The following is a 17,016-nucleotide window of genomic DNA, read 5'->3' as shown; positions in this document are numbered from 1 at the left end:
TGAATCCAGCCCTGATGCCACCTCCACCAGGAAGGCTGCTGGGAGCCTTCTGTTTCTTCTCCCTAGCACCCTCGTGTAAGAAGTTAGGCCTCGGGTCCTCAGTGCCCCGTCTCACCCTGTGGGTATGGTTATCACCGTACAGACCACACTGTTTTATGTTAAAAGTTGATGTAACTGTCTCTCCTCCGAGACTGGGTGGTTCTGGAAGACAGGAACATGCCCTCCATTTAGGCATTTTCAGGGGCTCACAATGCCAGGCCCATGCAATGTCCTTGGTAAATGCTTGCGGAATGAGTGAATGATGAATGAATGAATGGAAGAATGAGTACTGTCAATACACACATCACTGTGTGAAATTTAGAAGAGTGGCCCCTCTTTGGGGAAGCATGTCTGGGTGCCCTACTCTCCTTCCCTAATGGCTCAGAGGCCAGAACCTTCCCCGGCTCAGGGGGCTTCTCAGCATGGCTGTGCTCACTTCCAACAACCTGGACTAAGAACCACAGTGGTGCACGGCTGGATTAACACCGCACTCACCTAGGGGCTTCCCATCTCTAACATAGCTAACCCGCTTAAATAGGGAGGGTAACTGAGGTTCGTCAGAAATAACCGTTTCCTTCCTAGTCGATCCCTTTTCACACACGCCTCACAGGGGCAGAGACCCTTCAGGTTCTGAACTAGGGATGGATATTAGGGCATTCAGTACTTATTAATAATGGTAGGTGACTTATGATAATGGTAAAATTATTTAACAGTTAATGTCTACTCTTTCCGGCAATAGCATAGTATATCAAATTCTTCCACTGGGTTAGAATTTGGAGGAAAAAAGGGATAAACATCATTATGAATCAGAATGGATATATCTGATTACAAATAATCAAAACAACCTGTAACTTAACTGTTTCATAGGATTGAAAATGGTAAGTGCCAAAACAGATTTTGATCTCTGTTGGTAAACACCTAGAAATGCTAGTTCTAACCAACCTATTTTTAAAGCAACCCTTTTCTTTCTCACCAAAGCAAATGTACTCCTACAGTGTGCGTGGGGGTTAAGAGGATTATTCCCCTAAGGGAAATGGACAAATTGAGGCTTGAGAAAGGAATTAGAGGGAGGAATAGAAGACATATTTCTAATTTGAAATCCAAGACTCTGGAGAAATAAGCTTCCAAATAATCAGGTTCGACAGGTAAGCCAGCGAATGTGTCCGGCCACTGTACATCTCTTATTTATCACGTTAATTTGAGAAGTGCTTGTCCCTGTCGTAACCCTGAGAGCCGAGCAGCCACCAAGTCCCTCAGTCACAGGGCACAGTGGCTCTGAAAAGCTACTGCAAAACCAACTGAACCGACAGCTGACACAGGCAGGTGAGAGCATGCCCTAAAATCTGGCCTAGGTTCTGTGACCTGATTGCCCCAGTGGTCCAGGGGGCATAAGATGCCCTGGAGCTGAGGAGATCTGAATTTCCTCCCACCTAGAGGCCCGAGAGGAAACGTTATCTCGGACACCTGATACATAGGCAAAGTGCCACTTGAAGAATTGTTCTGATCCCTACATCCGGGGTCTTTATCTGAGTCCCCCCGCCTTGGACCACTGTCTGGGTGGGGTGGGGGACAGGGGCAGTGAAAGAGAGGCCCCAGGAGCTGTGGTGGAGAGTCATCTCCCCATGGGCGGAGGGGCCAGGAACCCAGGCCCCTGACCTCAGGAAGCTGAGTCCAAGCTCAGCTTGGAGGATGTCTGCCCCACATTCCTATCATTTGCTGAAGCCTGTGGAGAAACCCTGCCACAAGTAGGACGCCGGGCACAGCCAGGTCAACTTGCCGTTGCAGTTGAAGCCTTTCCAAAAATCCTTTTCCAAAGCACACTACACCTGCGGTCAATTTCACACAGACCTCAAATGTGGCAATCACATGTGGACCCTATTTCAATATCCAAGGCTCATCATTCAAAGGGGTCTCAGAGCCAATAATTCTGTTAAGCAAAAGGCTCAGTAAATTATGTGGCCTAGTTAGGTCCCATCACCTGTATTTTCACAAGCAGGGTCACTGAGTGCATGGCGTGTATTTATATTCTAGCTACCCTTTTCGCTGTTCTGGTCGCATTATGTAAGCTGCTGTGGTCTGAAGGATGTCCACCTTCCCTGTCCCCTCATATCTTCACAGCAGGTAGGAGATGAACAGGTCTCAGATGCAGCCCTGCTGCCTGCTGTCTTGCTGAGCAACACAGTCTGGGAACAACAGACAGCTGTGTTTCTTGATGTGCGAAAAAAATCCTCTACCGAAGAGACGCCAGTAGGCGCATCTCACAGGTGTTTGCTCAGAATTCAGGCTGCTCTTTGCTTCCCGGCCCTGGAGAGTTAACTCGGATGCCTCATAGGCATGAACGTGAGAGAATGTAGAGCACGTGGCCGCGCCCCAAGTTCCATCTCTCTGCTTGTCACCCACATTCTTTCTGCCTAATGCCGCCGCAGCAGATACTGGCCCTCCCCACGTTTTTCTGAAAAGAAACCGAGTGTGCAGAAATTACCCACTGCTAATAAATCTCTGTACTGGTTTTCCCTCAGTCCTGAAGTGATTCAATAGTATCTGTCAGTAGAGTTTATTCAGCTTCTGGTTCTTAGAAGCTGTGCCCCCAAAACAATGAAAGAATTAAAAGCAGCAGCTCCCCTTCTTAAAGACCCTGCAAACTAAACAACGATCTGAATGACTAAGCATTCTGCCCGAGAGCTTTGCTTAAAATTTTTCGTTTTTAACAGGAAAAGGATGCCTGTTTCTCAAGATAGGGCTTGCGCGTAAATCAGTGCAACACTGCGGACTGCTGGCAGCCCAAGCGACCTCCTCACACCTGGCCCCTGTGCGCTAAGAACCAGAACGTCCTTGGACCCGAGGAGACAGTGATGACTGTCTCTTCTTTTCTGAGGCGGGAGGAGAGATACGAGCGTCCGCTCTCACTTCAGCACTCATATTAGGCATATTTTTCTCTGTACCTTAAAAACATGAGCCATTTTCCTCCACTCCCCGCCCTGCCAACCCCGGGCGAGGACAGTTCCTATCTTTGCTGGCGGCGGTCCTGCTTCTCGAGGAGGCTGATCTGGGGGTGGCGGGCTCCCACAGCACGCTGTCAGAGATCTCCCTTCCGCATTTTGGTCCCTCGAGGGCTGCCCCCTGCCCTCTTCACAGCATGTCCACCCACGTGATGGGGCCGCTGCTGGGTCTATCCAACTCCCACCGACTATGGGGCCTCTTGGTTGTGGGTCCCGCCGATAAATAGCTCTGGGGGGGGGGGTCATTCTAGTAGATACTTTTCTTTTTTCACTGAGTGAAAAAGGAGGTTAAGATAGCCAAGGAAATCTGGACAGCCAACCCATGGTCCCGAGACGAGATCACAATTTCCAAATGACTTTAACAGAATATCAAGCACAGTTGAAACCTGACAGGATGTGCCTTCCCTTGAAAGGGGAAAGTCCTTTCCAGGGAAAGCTTTAGGGAAGGATCCCCCTAAGGCAGGGGTATGTGGTCACCAGTGGGCATGCGGGGCTGGCCTGCGTGCTGCTGATGGCAGCTGGCGGGGCTAAGCGGTGCACATGCAGCGAGGGTCCCGCTGTGAGGGTGAGCTGAGAGACGGCTCTGGGCGGGAGACAGCACCTTCCGGAGGACTACACCGGGCAGAGGCTACCCACCTCCTCAAACCCTCCCCACTGCACAGCCATGAGGCCGTGTCTCTGGAATGAAGTGTCCTTCCGCCTGCGAAAGGCTTTTGTCTCTGATGCAGCCCATGGGAGAAGCCTCCCAGGCTCAGGCCGTAGTCTAATTGCTGGACGCGTGCTCCTCCACGTCTCCCCGAGTGCCATTTATTATCGACTCGTCCATCTCCTAAAATTCCATCCGACCTTGTTTACAGAAAGACACCCCAGAACTACTTAAGGAGAATTAATTTTAATTTAATTGGCAAGAAACGGTTTATACTTGAATCATTAGGGCTGAATTTTTTAAACTGCCACCCCTCAAAAGCAGTGGGGTCGTCACTAGAGTGATTTTTTTTCACATACAGGTGACAAAAATGACTTTATTCTATTAAGCAGTAGCAGAGGGTGAAATTCACCACCTAACTGACTAGTCACTTCCTGATCATGACAGATGTTTTTTGAATGTTAGAAAAATGCAAAGTCAATAATAAAATGCCAGCCACAGTGGAAGGAGACAAAACGACTACCCTGGCTTTATTTCTCACCTTATTTCGTTTGACAGGTATGTTTGCTCGTTAATGTCTGTTCTCTTGTCCTGGTTCCTAAAGAGAGCAGCAGTTTCACCAGAATTGGTGATATGAAAAATGAAGCCGAGCACCCAAAGTCAGCACGTTCTTGGAGAGAAGAATAAAACCTCAACCCACACTTCTCTCCAGAATGATGACTGCTGGGGCGCTCACTGCTGGGGGCGCCTGGGGTCCTCAGGACTCAGGAGTGAGGGCAGGGCGGGGGGTCCTGGCGGCTGCGTTCCGGGCCGGCTCTCCCCACCCGGCCGGTCACTGCCCTCTGGAGGCCACAGAGTCCGGGCTGCAACTCGGGGAGAAAGGCACCTGGCCGAGGCTTGAAATCAGGATCAGCTACCGGCAAACCCCAAAGGTGTGTGTGAACAGAATAATTAGTCAACTAAGACCTTTACAGATGAGGAAGCTACGGCCAGGAAGGTTAAATGAGTTGCCTGGATTCCTCTGCAGAACTGGCCCCGGAACCCAGGTTTCCTGACCCTCGAGAGACTTGGAGCTGTTTTTATGGAAATAGTTAAGTCCCTTGTATAAATATGTCAAGCCTCACTTTAACATATTTAAAGGGAATTGCTTAGTCTGCTTTAAACTCTGGTAGAAGTAGTTTAAGTTTTATGATGTCTTATTAGCTTATTTTAGGAAAACGAATTATTAGAATTATTTTCTATGAGCAATAATGGTTGAACTGGAAAGGAATTTTAAGATTCAACTAGTTCCCTCTACCCCAGATTTACAGATGAGCCGCACTGGGGAGCGTGGACGCCTCACATGTTTGATCAGCCCCCGTGGGACTGCTGACCAAGCCACTGCACGCCCCTACTTGGGCATTCTTCCTGCAATGCCTTCTTCTGTAGTCCTTCCCAGACAAGTGCTGCCTCCTCAGTGTTTACACCCGAGCTGCAGAAAGCATTAGAGAGCCCGGGAGAGCTGGGTCCCAGCGGGAGGGTTGAGCAAGCGGGTGGCAGCTTCAGGTCCAAGCCATCTCAACATTCCTGATCAACGGCCACAACACACACTGCATGGTGGGGTCAGCGTGATTCTGGAGACCCTCACAAAAGTTAACAGATAGATTGGTAAACTACTTACTAACTGAAAAAAGGGAGGGAAAACCATGAAAGTATACTTCTGGAGAGTTGCCTTGGAACAACAAATCAAACCAAAAATTAAAACCAAGAAACAAACATTTGAAAAATCAAAATTAAGGCTAAAAAAGCAAATGGAGTTCTAATAACCTTCCAACTGTAAGTCTGGCTGTCTGGAATCAGATTTCAATTCAAGAGTGACATATGTTTTTCCACTAACAATGATTTTTTTTTTTTTTTTTAAAGCAAAGAAAGGCCAACTGGGCATTCCCCTCCACATTTAGATGTTCACTCAGCACATGAAAGCTGACCAATTCATGTAATGTGTTTTGTTTCCAGGGCAGGAAATTCCAAATGGAAGGGAAAAATAATCAAACAAGCAGTTTTCAGATCTTTCCACACGTTAACCCTAATCATGATTCCAACAGTTTGTAGGGTTGGGCTAGCTTTCAATCCTCTGAAGTAAAGGATTGGAGGGAGAAATTCATAAAACTTCAGGTCTTGGCTATCTGTCCTAAGGGAAAGAGTTGGGATTCAAATTCATTATAATTTTAATCAAGAAATTCTACATTTACTAAATGTATGTTATGTTTTCCCTTCTCTAACTAAATGTTGTATTTATGGGGCGGGGGGAGGGGAGCAGTCTTACTTAAAACACCTGGTTACCGGCTATGCACTCCCTAAGGATGGAAGATGACTCAGAGCTTCACAGAGAATAAACAACTGAGCACTGCTTGGTACATATTACATTCAGCAGAAAGCCCAGTGGGTGCTCATTGCCCTAACAATTTGCTAATTAATCTGATATAAGGTGCCCACCAGAAGAGTCTGGATTTCAATCTTCTGAGGTTTAAAGGGACACAGGGCTCCTTGGGATGCAACAAGATAACTACTGGCAGGGTGTGGAGGTAGGTGGGTTCATTGTGCAAATGAGAAAGGATGGGGCAGTGGGAACATCTAACATTATTCTAGAACAGTAAGATCCCATTTTAAGACCCCCAAAAACTGGGCGAAAGTCAATGTAATAAACAATTTTTTCTGGAAAAACCAAAGCAAAAAAAAAAACAAAGTTGGCAATTGCCCCTAGGCATCATATTAAAGGGAAAATGTCTATTTTAAGAAGTGGATTAAAAACAACATAAGCAGTTTGTAAATTTTATCTTCATCTTCCATTGCATAAAACTGGGATTGCCGTTGAGGCTGAGTTCAGAACACTTAATATGCAGATAAGTAAGGTCAGAGTGTTTCTTGGTTTGAATTATTTATTTTAGATCATAGTCTCCTTTCTGCCCGACTGTGTGTGTGTGTGTGTGTGTGTGTGTGTGTGTGTGCGCTTAACACAGCAGGTTACCATCAGAAAGATAAGTGCATTAGGGAAAGTAGTTCTTTCTGGCAGCAGCTCCCCTTATGAGCTATTGTTTAGCATATAACTGAGTGTTTGGAACAAAGATGAGCCCTTATAAATCATGGACACAGAGATTAAATATTCTGGCCGTGTTGCGGGTAAAGTGAACATTAAATAAATGAGTGGAAGAACAAGGGTGGATCTCCTGGTGAGATCCATATTTAGGTGCCATTTAAGGGCTTTATCAACCAGTGTCTCATTTTAATACAGGGATCTTTTTTTTTTCCCATTGACAGGTCCCTGAACACCCTAAAACAGACTTCCAAATTTCCCTATTATTTAAAATCATGATTACATTAAAATACTGTTCAATTTCCCTGCATAGTTTCATGACACAAGCCCTACATTTTCTTTCCTTGCAAACAGAAAACAATTTATAGCACTGTTTTTCAAAATGTAGTACACAACCCACTGGCATCGGGATCATAAGAAGGTATTTTATAAATCCAGATTCTTGGGCCCCACCTCAGGCCTCCTGAGTCATAAACTCCGGGGGTAGGGCCCAGAGAATCTGCAGTTTTCAAAGCTCTCTGGGTGATTTTAACACACAGTAAGGTTCGAGAACCACATACTTAAAAGGCATGTGACCGATATCTTTAGAATACTACCTTGATTACTATATACTTGTTGAATTAATTTCTAAACTGAAAACCAGAAATAATTAGGAGTAAATTATTATTTGCAAAATGTTCTAATTTGTCTTTTTAAAAAATGAGATCTGTATGAATTTATATCAACTCCAGGAAAGCACAGAAGTCCCCAAGAACTAGAAGCGATATTCCAGAGAAGCTTCTATTGATTCTGCTCTAAACAGATTTCCTTTACTTTTTAAAAGGGAGGTTGGAACTTGGGCACCAAGGTCTCCTTCTGCCCCGCTCAGCTTTTGGATTTTCAAACTAGCAAGATTTTCTCTCAGATAAATTTGATGGAGTTTCTGATCCAGCTTATCAGTTAGGAAGATTATCAGAAAATAAAACATCAGGCAAATGAAGCAGATCTAACAAGAAAGGAAAAAACCATAAACCATGTTTACACAGAGAGGGTTCCTGGCGGGGACCTGGGTCACTGACTGAATGAGCTGCCGGGGGCCACACAAAGGTATCGGGTTTGGGATGAGAATGAAGATGAGAAGATACAAACAGGTGGAGAGGAGATTCGGTTCTTGAAAGAGAAGAGGAGGAGGAGGAATCTGACACTAAAAAAGTGAAAGAGAAAAATAAAAAAGGATAAAGGCAAAAAAACTTTAGAAACACAAAGAAAAAAAATAAACTGGCTTTTAATATACTCACATAAGCTGCAAAGAAAATGAGGTCATGTAATACACAATCATTCCTCTACTTGACAAGAGAATACAAGTGCTTTTCGAAGAAAACAAATTTGCTGTTTTTTCCACTGGTTATTTAATTGTTCTGCAACAACACCACGGCATAAAAACATCTCAGATTTACCTGGGCACAGATTCAGCAGTATGATCCATTGAAAATAATACCTCTTTAACCTAGAATACCCAGGACATTCTGGAGGAAAAGAAACTATTTGCTTTTCAATTGGAAAGGATTAGAACTTGACTTTTCCTTGATTTGTTTTTCATGAGAAGCACTTATATAAAGTTTACTTGAAAACTAAGGTCTTTCTAGGTGCAGATACTGAGGTGCAACAATGGGTCAGGTCCCCGAATCGTGACAATGGAGTCTAAGCTTGCTAAGCTGGTCTACGGTTGGGTCCACTGGCCAGGCACTTTGAAAAGGAAGCTATTACTGTCACTTCCATGTCTTCAGCTGGAGAGATACACAGCAGTAGGGAGAACCACCGCAGTGACAAATTAAAATTTTTCCCAGACAAAATGGATCAAACTTTCAAGGTAGAAGAATCATTACTATGGATCGGTGTCTGTTAATATGTACCAATGATTAAAGATAAATCTCCTTACTCCACATCCTGTTTTGAAGGCAAAAGGAAGAAAAAGAATTCTTTTTCCTCCTCTATTTAAGGAACTAACTTATTCCGAAGAAAAGACAATGATTCAAAGCTTCAGAGTTAAATGACTCACTCCATTTGATTCCTCTCCCTTGATGGCTAGGACCTACTGGATGACAGAGGTGGGGGGAAGGGGACCCAGAGGTGATATTAGAAGGGAAAACATATTCTTTAAGGGTTTTTTTTTTTCAGTCTGCCACATCCATTTAATAAAACCAATGTCCACTCTTTAGCCACAGTGGACTCAGCTAGTCCAGAGCTTCTAGACATGGGTTCCCCTTATGTTATTGCACAGATCTGCATATGGACAATTTCAGAGGTGGAAAACCATACCCCAGTTAATTATTCACCTTCCAAAATCAAGAACACTGAGCCTGTACTTTATAATGACCCAGATGTATAATAATGGTATCTCGGTTATATTTTTATAACCGAGCTCTTATCTGTTTGACATATACACTGAAATTTTAACAGGCAAAATATGATGTCTGAGATCTGCCGCAAAATATGATGTCTGAGATCTGCCTCAAAATAGTCTACAAAAACTAAGTGTGGGACAGCAGAGATACAGGAAAAAAGAATAGGAATTGTTGAAGGCTGGTGGTAGGTACATGGGGATTCATTATACGAGTATTTCTATTTTGGTATACTTGAAATTTTTCCACAGTAGAAAATTTTTTAAAAAAGGAAATAAATTTTAGTTCTGGAAGACAAAAACAACAATCCAAGAGGGCCTGTGGCTTCACAAAGGAGTCTACTGCACATTGGGTGACTCAGAATTGGCAGTATCACAACCGTGGCAGGTCGCCTCGGCTTTGGCCACACGTCTTTGCCCGCTGTGCTCTTGTCGGATGCATTTCGAAAAGCAGAGAAGCACTGCGGAAGCCTGAGGACATTCTCCCAAACGGATGCAGAGGGATCCTCAGGGCATGCGTAAAGGGACACGTCACAGGGGCTGTGCAGCACGTATATGGTATGCTATTTTCAAGTCAAGGGACACGGGAAATAAGATCTAATCTTATTTGCATGGGAGGGTAAACAAAAAGCTAATGAAAAATGGTTATCTTTAGGGAAAGGCAAGATGGAAGGGCAGGGATGGAAGCAAAACATCTCTATGGAACCTTCGGAATCAGTTTGAACCAAATCTGTGGGTCGTTCACGAGACAGGCGGTCCCCACTGATGCCCTAATAAGAACCGCTGCCCTCCTGCGACCAGCCGCGGGCTGAACTATATAAAACTGGGCTTTATTAATCAAGATGGAGGCATCTTTTCCATTTATAGGCGAGCCTTCCTAATGTTTAAGTCTCTCTGATTTAAACAATCACTTCAGAATGTTTTACCATCATTTATAATCGGTCTGCAACTGATAAGGCCTGCTAACACGGCCTTCTGTTTCTCTGATTCCTGGCCTCCTGGGTAAGTAACTGGTGATGTGAAAAGCAACGATTTGGGGCTCTGGGGGCAGGGCCGGTGACAGGAGTCTTGGAGGGGGTCGTGTGGACATACAACCACACCAACACAATAAACTGGTCACTGGCCAGCGCCTGGGAGGCTGTGGTTTTGTCCTGTTGTCCAAGGGCACCTGCCCCAGAGATCCAGACTCCAACCCCCCAGGCTCCGGAGTGAGGGAGAGCAGTGTCCGCTACGGACAAGGGGCAGCGACCCCCGACTCTGCCACGGAGACACGCCTTGGCTGGAAGCTGCGGCACCTGATGTTTAACCTGAAGAGGGAGCCTCCTGGAGGCTCTGGGGAAAAGGTCCCAAGGGGCAAAGGGGAGAATGAATCCCAAGGGCCTCACTCATTTTCTCCCACTGTCTGTTTTTAATGTGATGTGGATGAAAGTCTCAGACCTCAGGGGAAATTAAGGTCCCGATCAGCTGGAGGGGAAGGGGGTCTGAATTTAGTACGAGTGTCCTCGCAGGGTCCTGGGGGTAGGGGAGAAGGGGAAGCTGGCCCTGGGCAGCCACAGCAGCTGGGAGCCAGCCGTAGTGAATGTTACCTCCCTCTCCTCTCTCCCCGGGGTCTGAGCCTCACCTCTCAGTGGCTAAGTCCTGACAGCCTGACCTTCCCTTTCCTGCAGCGAGGGGGGCTACACACGTCACTCTAGCAGGTCTGGACCACGAGCAGGACTCTGCTGTGCCATCCCAGGTCAGAGTCTGCCTGGTTCGCCGTCTAAGCCCACCGATGACCGCCCCTCCACCCAGGGGCCAGGCTACTCCAGGGGCGAGTTTCTCTGTGGCCTAGCTGGCCTGCATTTTGAGCAGTGGCTGCAAGCCCTGTTAAACTGCACTAATTTATAATTCATGCTGCTTCCAATGCCCAACACTCTTTTGACCTAGGAGCCCCAGGGCCCTGGGATCAGGCTTCTTAAGCCGACTTTAAGTTTGGCAAAAGGGAGACTAGCACAGGAAGGCAGGCAGCTGTGAGGATGGGCTTGGGTGAGTACCACACCCGGCTCCCATTGCCACCTGGGGAGAGGTTTTCCAAGGATGGCTGTGCACGCCTCAGGGCTGCTCTCTGGCTCTTTGGAGGGGCTTGGTCAGGAGCCGGGACCTGGCACAGTGCAGGAGAAAGACCCGGAGGCTCCTTTCGTGAAATCAAGCCACAGAAGACCAGGCGTACCCAGACAGCGATTCAGCCTGACCCAGGGCCCTCTGGGGCGGTGGGAGAAGCAACAAAACCAGCTTCCAAAGGATGCTCTGGAACTACCCCTGAGGCTCAAAGCGCTGTGGATTTCTTTACATTTTGTGGGTCTGTGGAGTCCTCCGAATTGCCACTGAAAAGTCAGTATTACTACTAAAGTTACTTGTTTGGAGTTCCGGAGATTACAGAGGTATCTTTACCCCTCTGTACTTAGGCAACTGTGGAAACGCAAATGATAACTGAGGTGTAAATATCTGCTCCGAGGCGGTAAGTGCCACAAGCTTGCTCGTGGGGTCAGTAGATTCAGAAGCTCTGAACCCACCTGCCTCTCCCTGCAGGGTTTTTTGTGGGGTTGTGTGAGTTCATATGTGCAACTGATTAGAAACCAAAAGCTTGATTTTAGCAAGGTCTGAAATCTAAAGAAAGAGAAAGAAACAGAAAAGCAGAGGGGAAGCTTGATGGGGATGGGAACAGTCTAATTTTAGTTTCGAATTTTCGGCTCCAAGAGCAAGGGGAAAAATAGAAAGATTTCAAAGAGCTGTGTTGGGCAAGTAATATTACTTCCCCCACTGTGAACACACACTTGAAAAAAGACACTGGAGAAAATGCACCTCAGGTGAGAGTTTAGCCTATTTGGGTGAGGACTTCTTCCCACCCCAGGCCCTGATGGTCTTCATCCCGCGCGGCTTGGGGCCAGGCCCCATGTCCCTTCTGGTTGACACCGTTTCAGCCCCTCTGGCTTTTTATTCTCACCTGTCTCGGGATCGCTGAAGTCTGGCAAAGTAATTGTATTAAGCTGTCGTCTGTCAGCAATGGTTCTATCTAAGAGGCTGCTCCCACGTCCAGAATCACTGCAAAACACAGCTACAAATGTCAGTCATTTGAAGGGTGGGCAGGGGAAGGAAACAGAGTCAACCAATCCCGACTCCTGAAATGCAGCAAAACCTTCTGTGCATTTTTTGAGCTTCTTCAGCACCTTTCCACTCATCACCGGACATCCTGCTTCCCCGCCCGGCCCGGGCTGGGATTCCTTTCAGGATCCACATCACAAACACGGCTTAAACCGCACCCAGAGACCCAAGCTAATTTTCGTCTCTTTTGTGTCATTGTAAGACACAAAAATGAGAACTTCGAGCCACGTTCTCCATCCACCGTGTGGGGGAAACTGATGAGCATTCTGTGCTGGTAAGTCTCAGGCTCATCAAGCCCATAAACACATCATCCTCGAGTCGTCTTTAGGAACCAACGCTCTACACCAGTGCAGTTAAGCCCTGGCTGCACAGAAAAATCACCCGGGGCATCTCTAAAAGCCACTGATGCCTGGGTCCTGCCCCCACACCAAAAAAATCAGAATTTCTGGTTTTCAGAGCTCCCCAGATGGTTCTAATGCATAGCCAAATTCAAGAACCACTGGCCCTTCCTTTGCAAAGGGTGATCACAGCCACGGCCTCGTTTGTGTCCTAAGAACAAGCCTTTAAGATAAATGGCGTGGTTGATACCTCTATTTAATAGACAAGAGAGAGGAGGTGTGAGGCCCTACACTGAGCTGGGTGCTGGCAGAGCGGCAGCTACAGCCCCCTTCCAGTGTTCCCGCGCTGGGCAGGCTGGGCCTTGGAGAGAACACGGTAGCGTCTTGGCAGCAGCCTGCAGGCCGGTGCTTCTCATTAGCTTCCTGCACTGAATCCCCCTCTCCAGGCTGCTCCTGCATAACATAACGGGATCAGCCCCACTCCTCGGGCGAGTCACGTGGGAGACCTCATCGGGACTAACTGGAACGAAACACCGTTAAGGGCCCTTGGCTCATAAAGACTTTTTTTTTTTTTAATTCTAAGAAGCTTGTAAGTAAAAACAATGAAACAATTGCATTCTTTTTTCCTCTATCATGATATTCTATCAAAAGATGCATATCTGTCTCTTGAGGTTTGAGCCTTTAATGCTTTTCTTTGAATCCATTTTTTTTTTTTCCAATCTGGGGGCTCTACAAATGATTTTTTTTTTTTTTTGTTAAGAAGTTCAAATTCCACAATAAAGGGACACAATTTCCTTCCTCTATGCAGCTGTTTCTAAAAGTGGTACAAACAAGATTTGCTATGAAACTTAATATGGTTTGCAGGCTGCAATTTCCACGTCCAGTGATGTAGTTAGAGAAATCCACAGGAAACAGAAGGAAACTTGCTTCAGTACAGACTGGTTTGTTAGCCTATACTTATGACATCACTGGATACATGCTTTTTGGAATCTGTTCTATTAATTATTTCCATGACTGAGAAACAATAAATGTCTCTGAGCAGAAGACAGCATAAAAGTACATGCAAATTTGCATTAATCACATTAGCAACTGAATATTTCTAGCATTGATCTGTTCATGCATGTATTTTTAATATAAATATTACAAAAAATACTACAAAAATATTACAAAGAGTTAATTATCTGAATGTTGCAATGGCTCCCCACTTAGGAGTTTTTCGGAAGATCTTATCTCAAAATACAGTGAAATTTTTCATCACCTTGGGGATTCCAGGACACACAATGAGGTCTTGGAATTGCCAAGGAAGGATTTGCCTGGGTTTTCAGTGGACCAAATCACAGTAAGTGGATGGGAAATGTCTGGTTCAGCCACAATCCTCCAGGCTTCTCATTTCACCAAGTATCAGAGCACAGGTTTGGCTGCTGCATGTCACGCTGGGTCCTGGAACCCAACCAGGAGTCTGGGTTCTTATCCCACATCTGTCACTAATGGTAGGTCACTTTGAGCAGGGCCCCTTTCTCTGTGCCTCAGTGACTTCCCTGTGAGGTGAGGATAAGGATTGTCTTCCCACACAGGAGTGTGTCAGGCTGAACTGAGGTCATGGACACAGAACATTCAGAAGAACTATAACTTCTGGACACACGCCAGGTGTCCTTATAAATACCATGCCTCCAAACATGCATCTGGGGTTAACAACGCTGGCTGACTTCTGGAGACAACTCATTCCCAGCTGTCTGGTGCAACAGTAGGTGTGGAGAAGCTGAGTTAAGGACCTCCTACTCCAGATGTTATAAACCCCAACTAAAACGAAGATCTTAACTTATGAACCTCAGCCAGTGATAGGGACCCACGACCTATATTTCCCTTCCACCAGCTGAGAAACAATATTTGGTTACATTCCTTAGTTTATCTCCATAGTATTTGTTTATCTCCATAGTATCTGGTGCTTATATAGCAACAAATAACTATTCACAATGGAGATGCTTTCATTTCCACTCTGACGGCTGTGACTGACTGAGAATTTTGCTGGATGCTTTAAGCAGGTTTTAGTTCTTTGTTTATATGGTGCAGAATTTGCCTTTGCCATGATCCACAGGATGTGGAAGAAGGGGCAGAGGAAGGCCTGGCCTCGCTCTCTCATTCTGGCCAGCCTCTCTCCCGCAAGCCTTCCTCTCTCCCTCTGGGACACATCTGCTTGGGCACCTCCGTGGACCACCTCCCCCTACAGCTCAGTCACCTCACCTCTTCTCTGCCTGGCCCTTAGGTGCCAGGACCACCTCCGAAGGAGGATGACAGGAAGGAAAGGAAAACCATTCCTGGTCAGCGGTGTTCGTAGAGGGTTTAGGGAAAGGAAACTGGAAGGAACCCCAAATCCACCGCACGTAAGCTGCAGAGATCCACGTATGTAGGTGTACACATCCAGGTAATTTCTATTCCCTTAAATACGGACTGAAAATCCCGAGTACACTGTACTGATGGTTAAGTTATCCTGGAAACTGGAAGCTTCTCTTGGAAATCCTCTAACACAGCTACACAGAGATTAAACACAGGAGGCGAGCTGGTGGTGGCCTGGGAACCAGAACCCTGGGGTCCTTGTCACAGCTTTGTCCCTTCCCAGCTCTGAGACAGTGCCTGGCACACAATAAATACTGATGTAATACAGGGGCCTTGGATAGGAAACCAGAACATTTCCCAGTCAACTTAAGGCCGGATTACACGAATCAAGGCAAGTTCCCAACATTCCCGAACTCAATTTTCTCATCAGTAAAATGGGTCTGATGTAACACGACATTTGGCCATTTTATGGGGCTACTTTGAAGATGAATGAGAGCACACTTTGTGAAAAGAAAAGCTCCACCAAAATATGGATGACTACTAGCGTGAAATGGGGTTTCCAATTTCCACCTGAGGTTAGAGCAAAGAAATTGTCTTTTTTAAAAATGTTTATATGCTATTTGTTAATGTGATTGAAATGGGACTTAGGAAGAAAAAATTTTCTTCCGATCATATGGCTACATGATGGAGATGGTTTAAGTGGCAGTGACAAGAGGGGGGAAGAAGTAGTTAATAATAAAAAATAAAAATAAAGGAAAAAAAGCTGGTTGTCAATTCAGAGAGGCAGCATGGGTGATGGAGAGAGCTTTGATGTTCGGCAGACCTGGGTTTGAATAATAGCTCTACTAGTTGTTTAATTGAGAAAACTAGGGCAAGTTCTTCAATAAAAGTGAAGTGTAGCTTCACTTTTATTTTCTATGAAGTGGAAAAGAACAGTAGCTTTCTTGCAAGGCTGAGGCAGGGGTTGAGGAGAACGTATAAACAGCTTAGCACGGGGCGGCACAGGGAAGGTACAGCATCCGTTGCTGAAGCGCTGGACCGTCTGGCGAGGCTCTGGCCAGAAGTCACACTGTCTTAAGTGGCCAAGTCAACACGCACAAGAGCTGAGGGAGCTGTGCACTTCAGCAGGAGAGAAGACGAAACGTGAGGCAGATTTCTGTCCTAAAGGCAAGCAAAACTGCAGGCCTCGGGAAATAAACCCAGGCTTCTGAAATGACCAACACCTTGCCAAATGTACACTCAGGAGAACGCCACCCACCCTTTGCTCACAGCAGGAGAAGCGTTCTCAGCCTGCAGGGACCGCTCTTTGGCCTAAGGCTGCGTTCAGCGACTGCCTCAGAGGGTGGTTCTCCTTCAAGCAAGAGTGAAGAGGAGGGACGGGTCGCAGAGAACAGGAAGCGAGGTCTTGTCTCCGTTTGGCCCTGTTACTGCCCGTGTCTTCTTCTGCGCCCCCTTCAGTCCCACCGCTCTGGAGGCCCGTGCCAGCCCCTGGGTGGGGCTCTTGGGGGTGGCGAGCGGTGGGACGCCCTGGGAGGGGTGAGCGCAGGTCCCTCACAACTGAGCACACTTAGAAACACGGGCGCCTGAGCCCGGAAGTCAGTGAGGACCTTCTCCAGCTGGAAACCAACCGCCCCCTGCCAGCATGCTTTCTGCTCAGTTTTCACGTCTTGGGCATGCGTTTCTATCCTCTTCTAAAGCCCCGTGTTTCCCGACTTGAGGCTGCCGGGCCCAGAGCTGCCCTTATCTGGAGAACTGCGGGGTGTGCTGTCCCTGTCAAGACGCTGCCCTCCCCTCTTCTGCTTTATTCTACTGCCAGGGTCACGCCCTCCCCGACCGTACTGGGGAGGATGTCTAAATTTGCACACTGGTGAGGGCTACAGGAGAAACATTTATTTATATCCCAGAGAAAACAGAGTTAAAAAAACAAACAGGAAACTCCTTAATAAGGGACTGCTGCACTGCCAGCCCCCTCCCTCAAGGCTCTGGGAGTAGCCGGAGGGAGCAGTTCCGTGGAGCTGATGGTCCTCCTCCGCCCACCCCACCCCCACCCCCACCCCCATCCCCAC

General features: G+C 46.7%; 1 protein-coding gene across 8 annotated transcripts in view; it reads right to left on the bottom strand.

Moving 5' to 3' along the window:
- The window catches only part of TTC7B (tetratricopeptide repeat domain 7B), a 241,144-nt gene that overhangs the window by 48,431 nt on the left and 175,697 nt on the right, over positions 1 to 17,016 (bottom strand). For 4 of the 8 annotated variants that reach the window (XM_082384497.1, XM_082384499.1, XM_082384502.1 and 1 more), the window contains 3 exons: positions 12,121 to 12,218; positions 7,779 to 7,940; positions 5,345 to 5,395 (listed from right to left, as the gene is read on the bottom strand). In XM_082384497.1, the coding sequence (XP_082240623.1) occupies positions 5,345 to 5,395; positions 7,779 to 7,940; positions 12,121 to 12,218 (311 nt within the window). The remainder of the gene's footprint in view (positions 1 to 5,344; positions 5,396 to 7,778; positions 7,941 to 12,120; positions 12,219 to 17,016) is intronic. The other 4 variants (XM_082384501.1, XM_082384503.1, XM_082384498.1 and 1 more) reach the window with 3 other exon arrangements.

This window comes from Balaenoptera borealis (assembly GCF_965194805.1).
Source record: "Balaenoptera borealis genome assembly, chromosome: 3".
Lineage (NCBI taxonomy): Eukaryota > Metazoa > Chordata > Mammalia > Artiodactyla > Balaenopteridae > Balaenoptera > Balaenoptera borealis.
The sequence above is the reverse complement of the archived record's forward strand: the minus strand, read 5'-3'. Positions and strand labels throughout refer to the sequence as shown.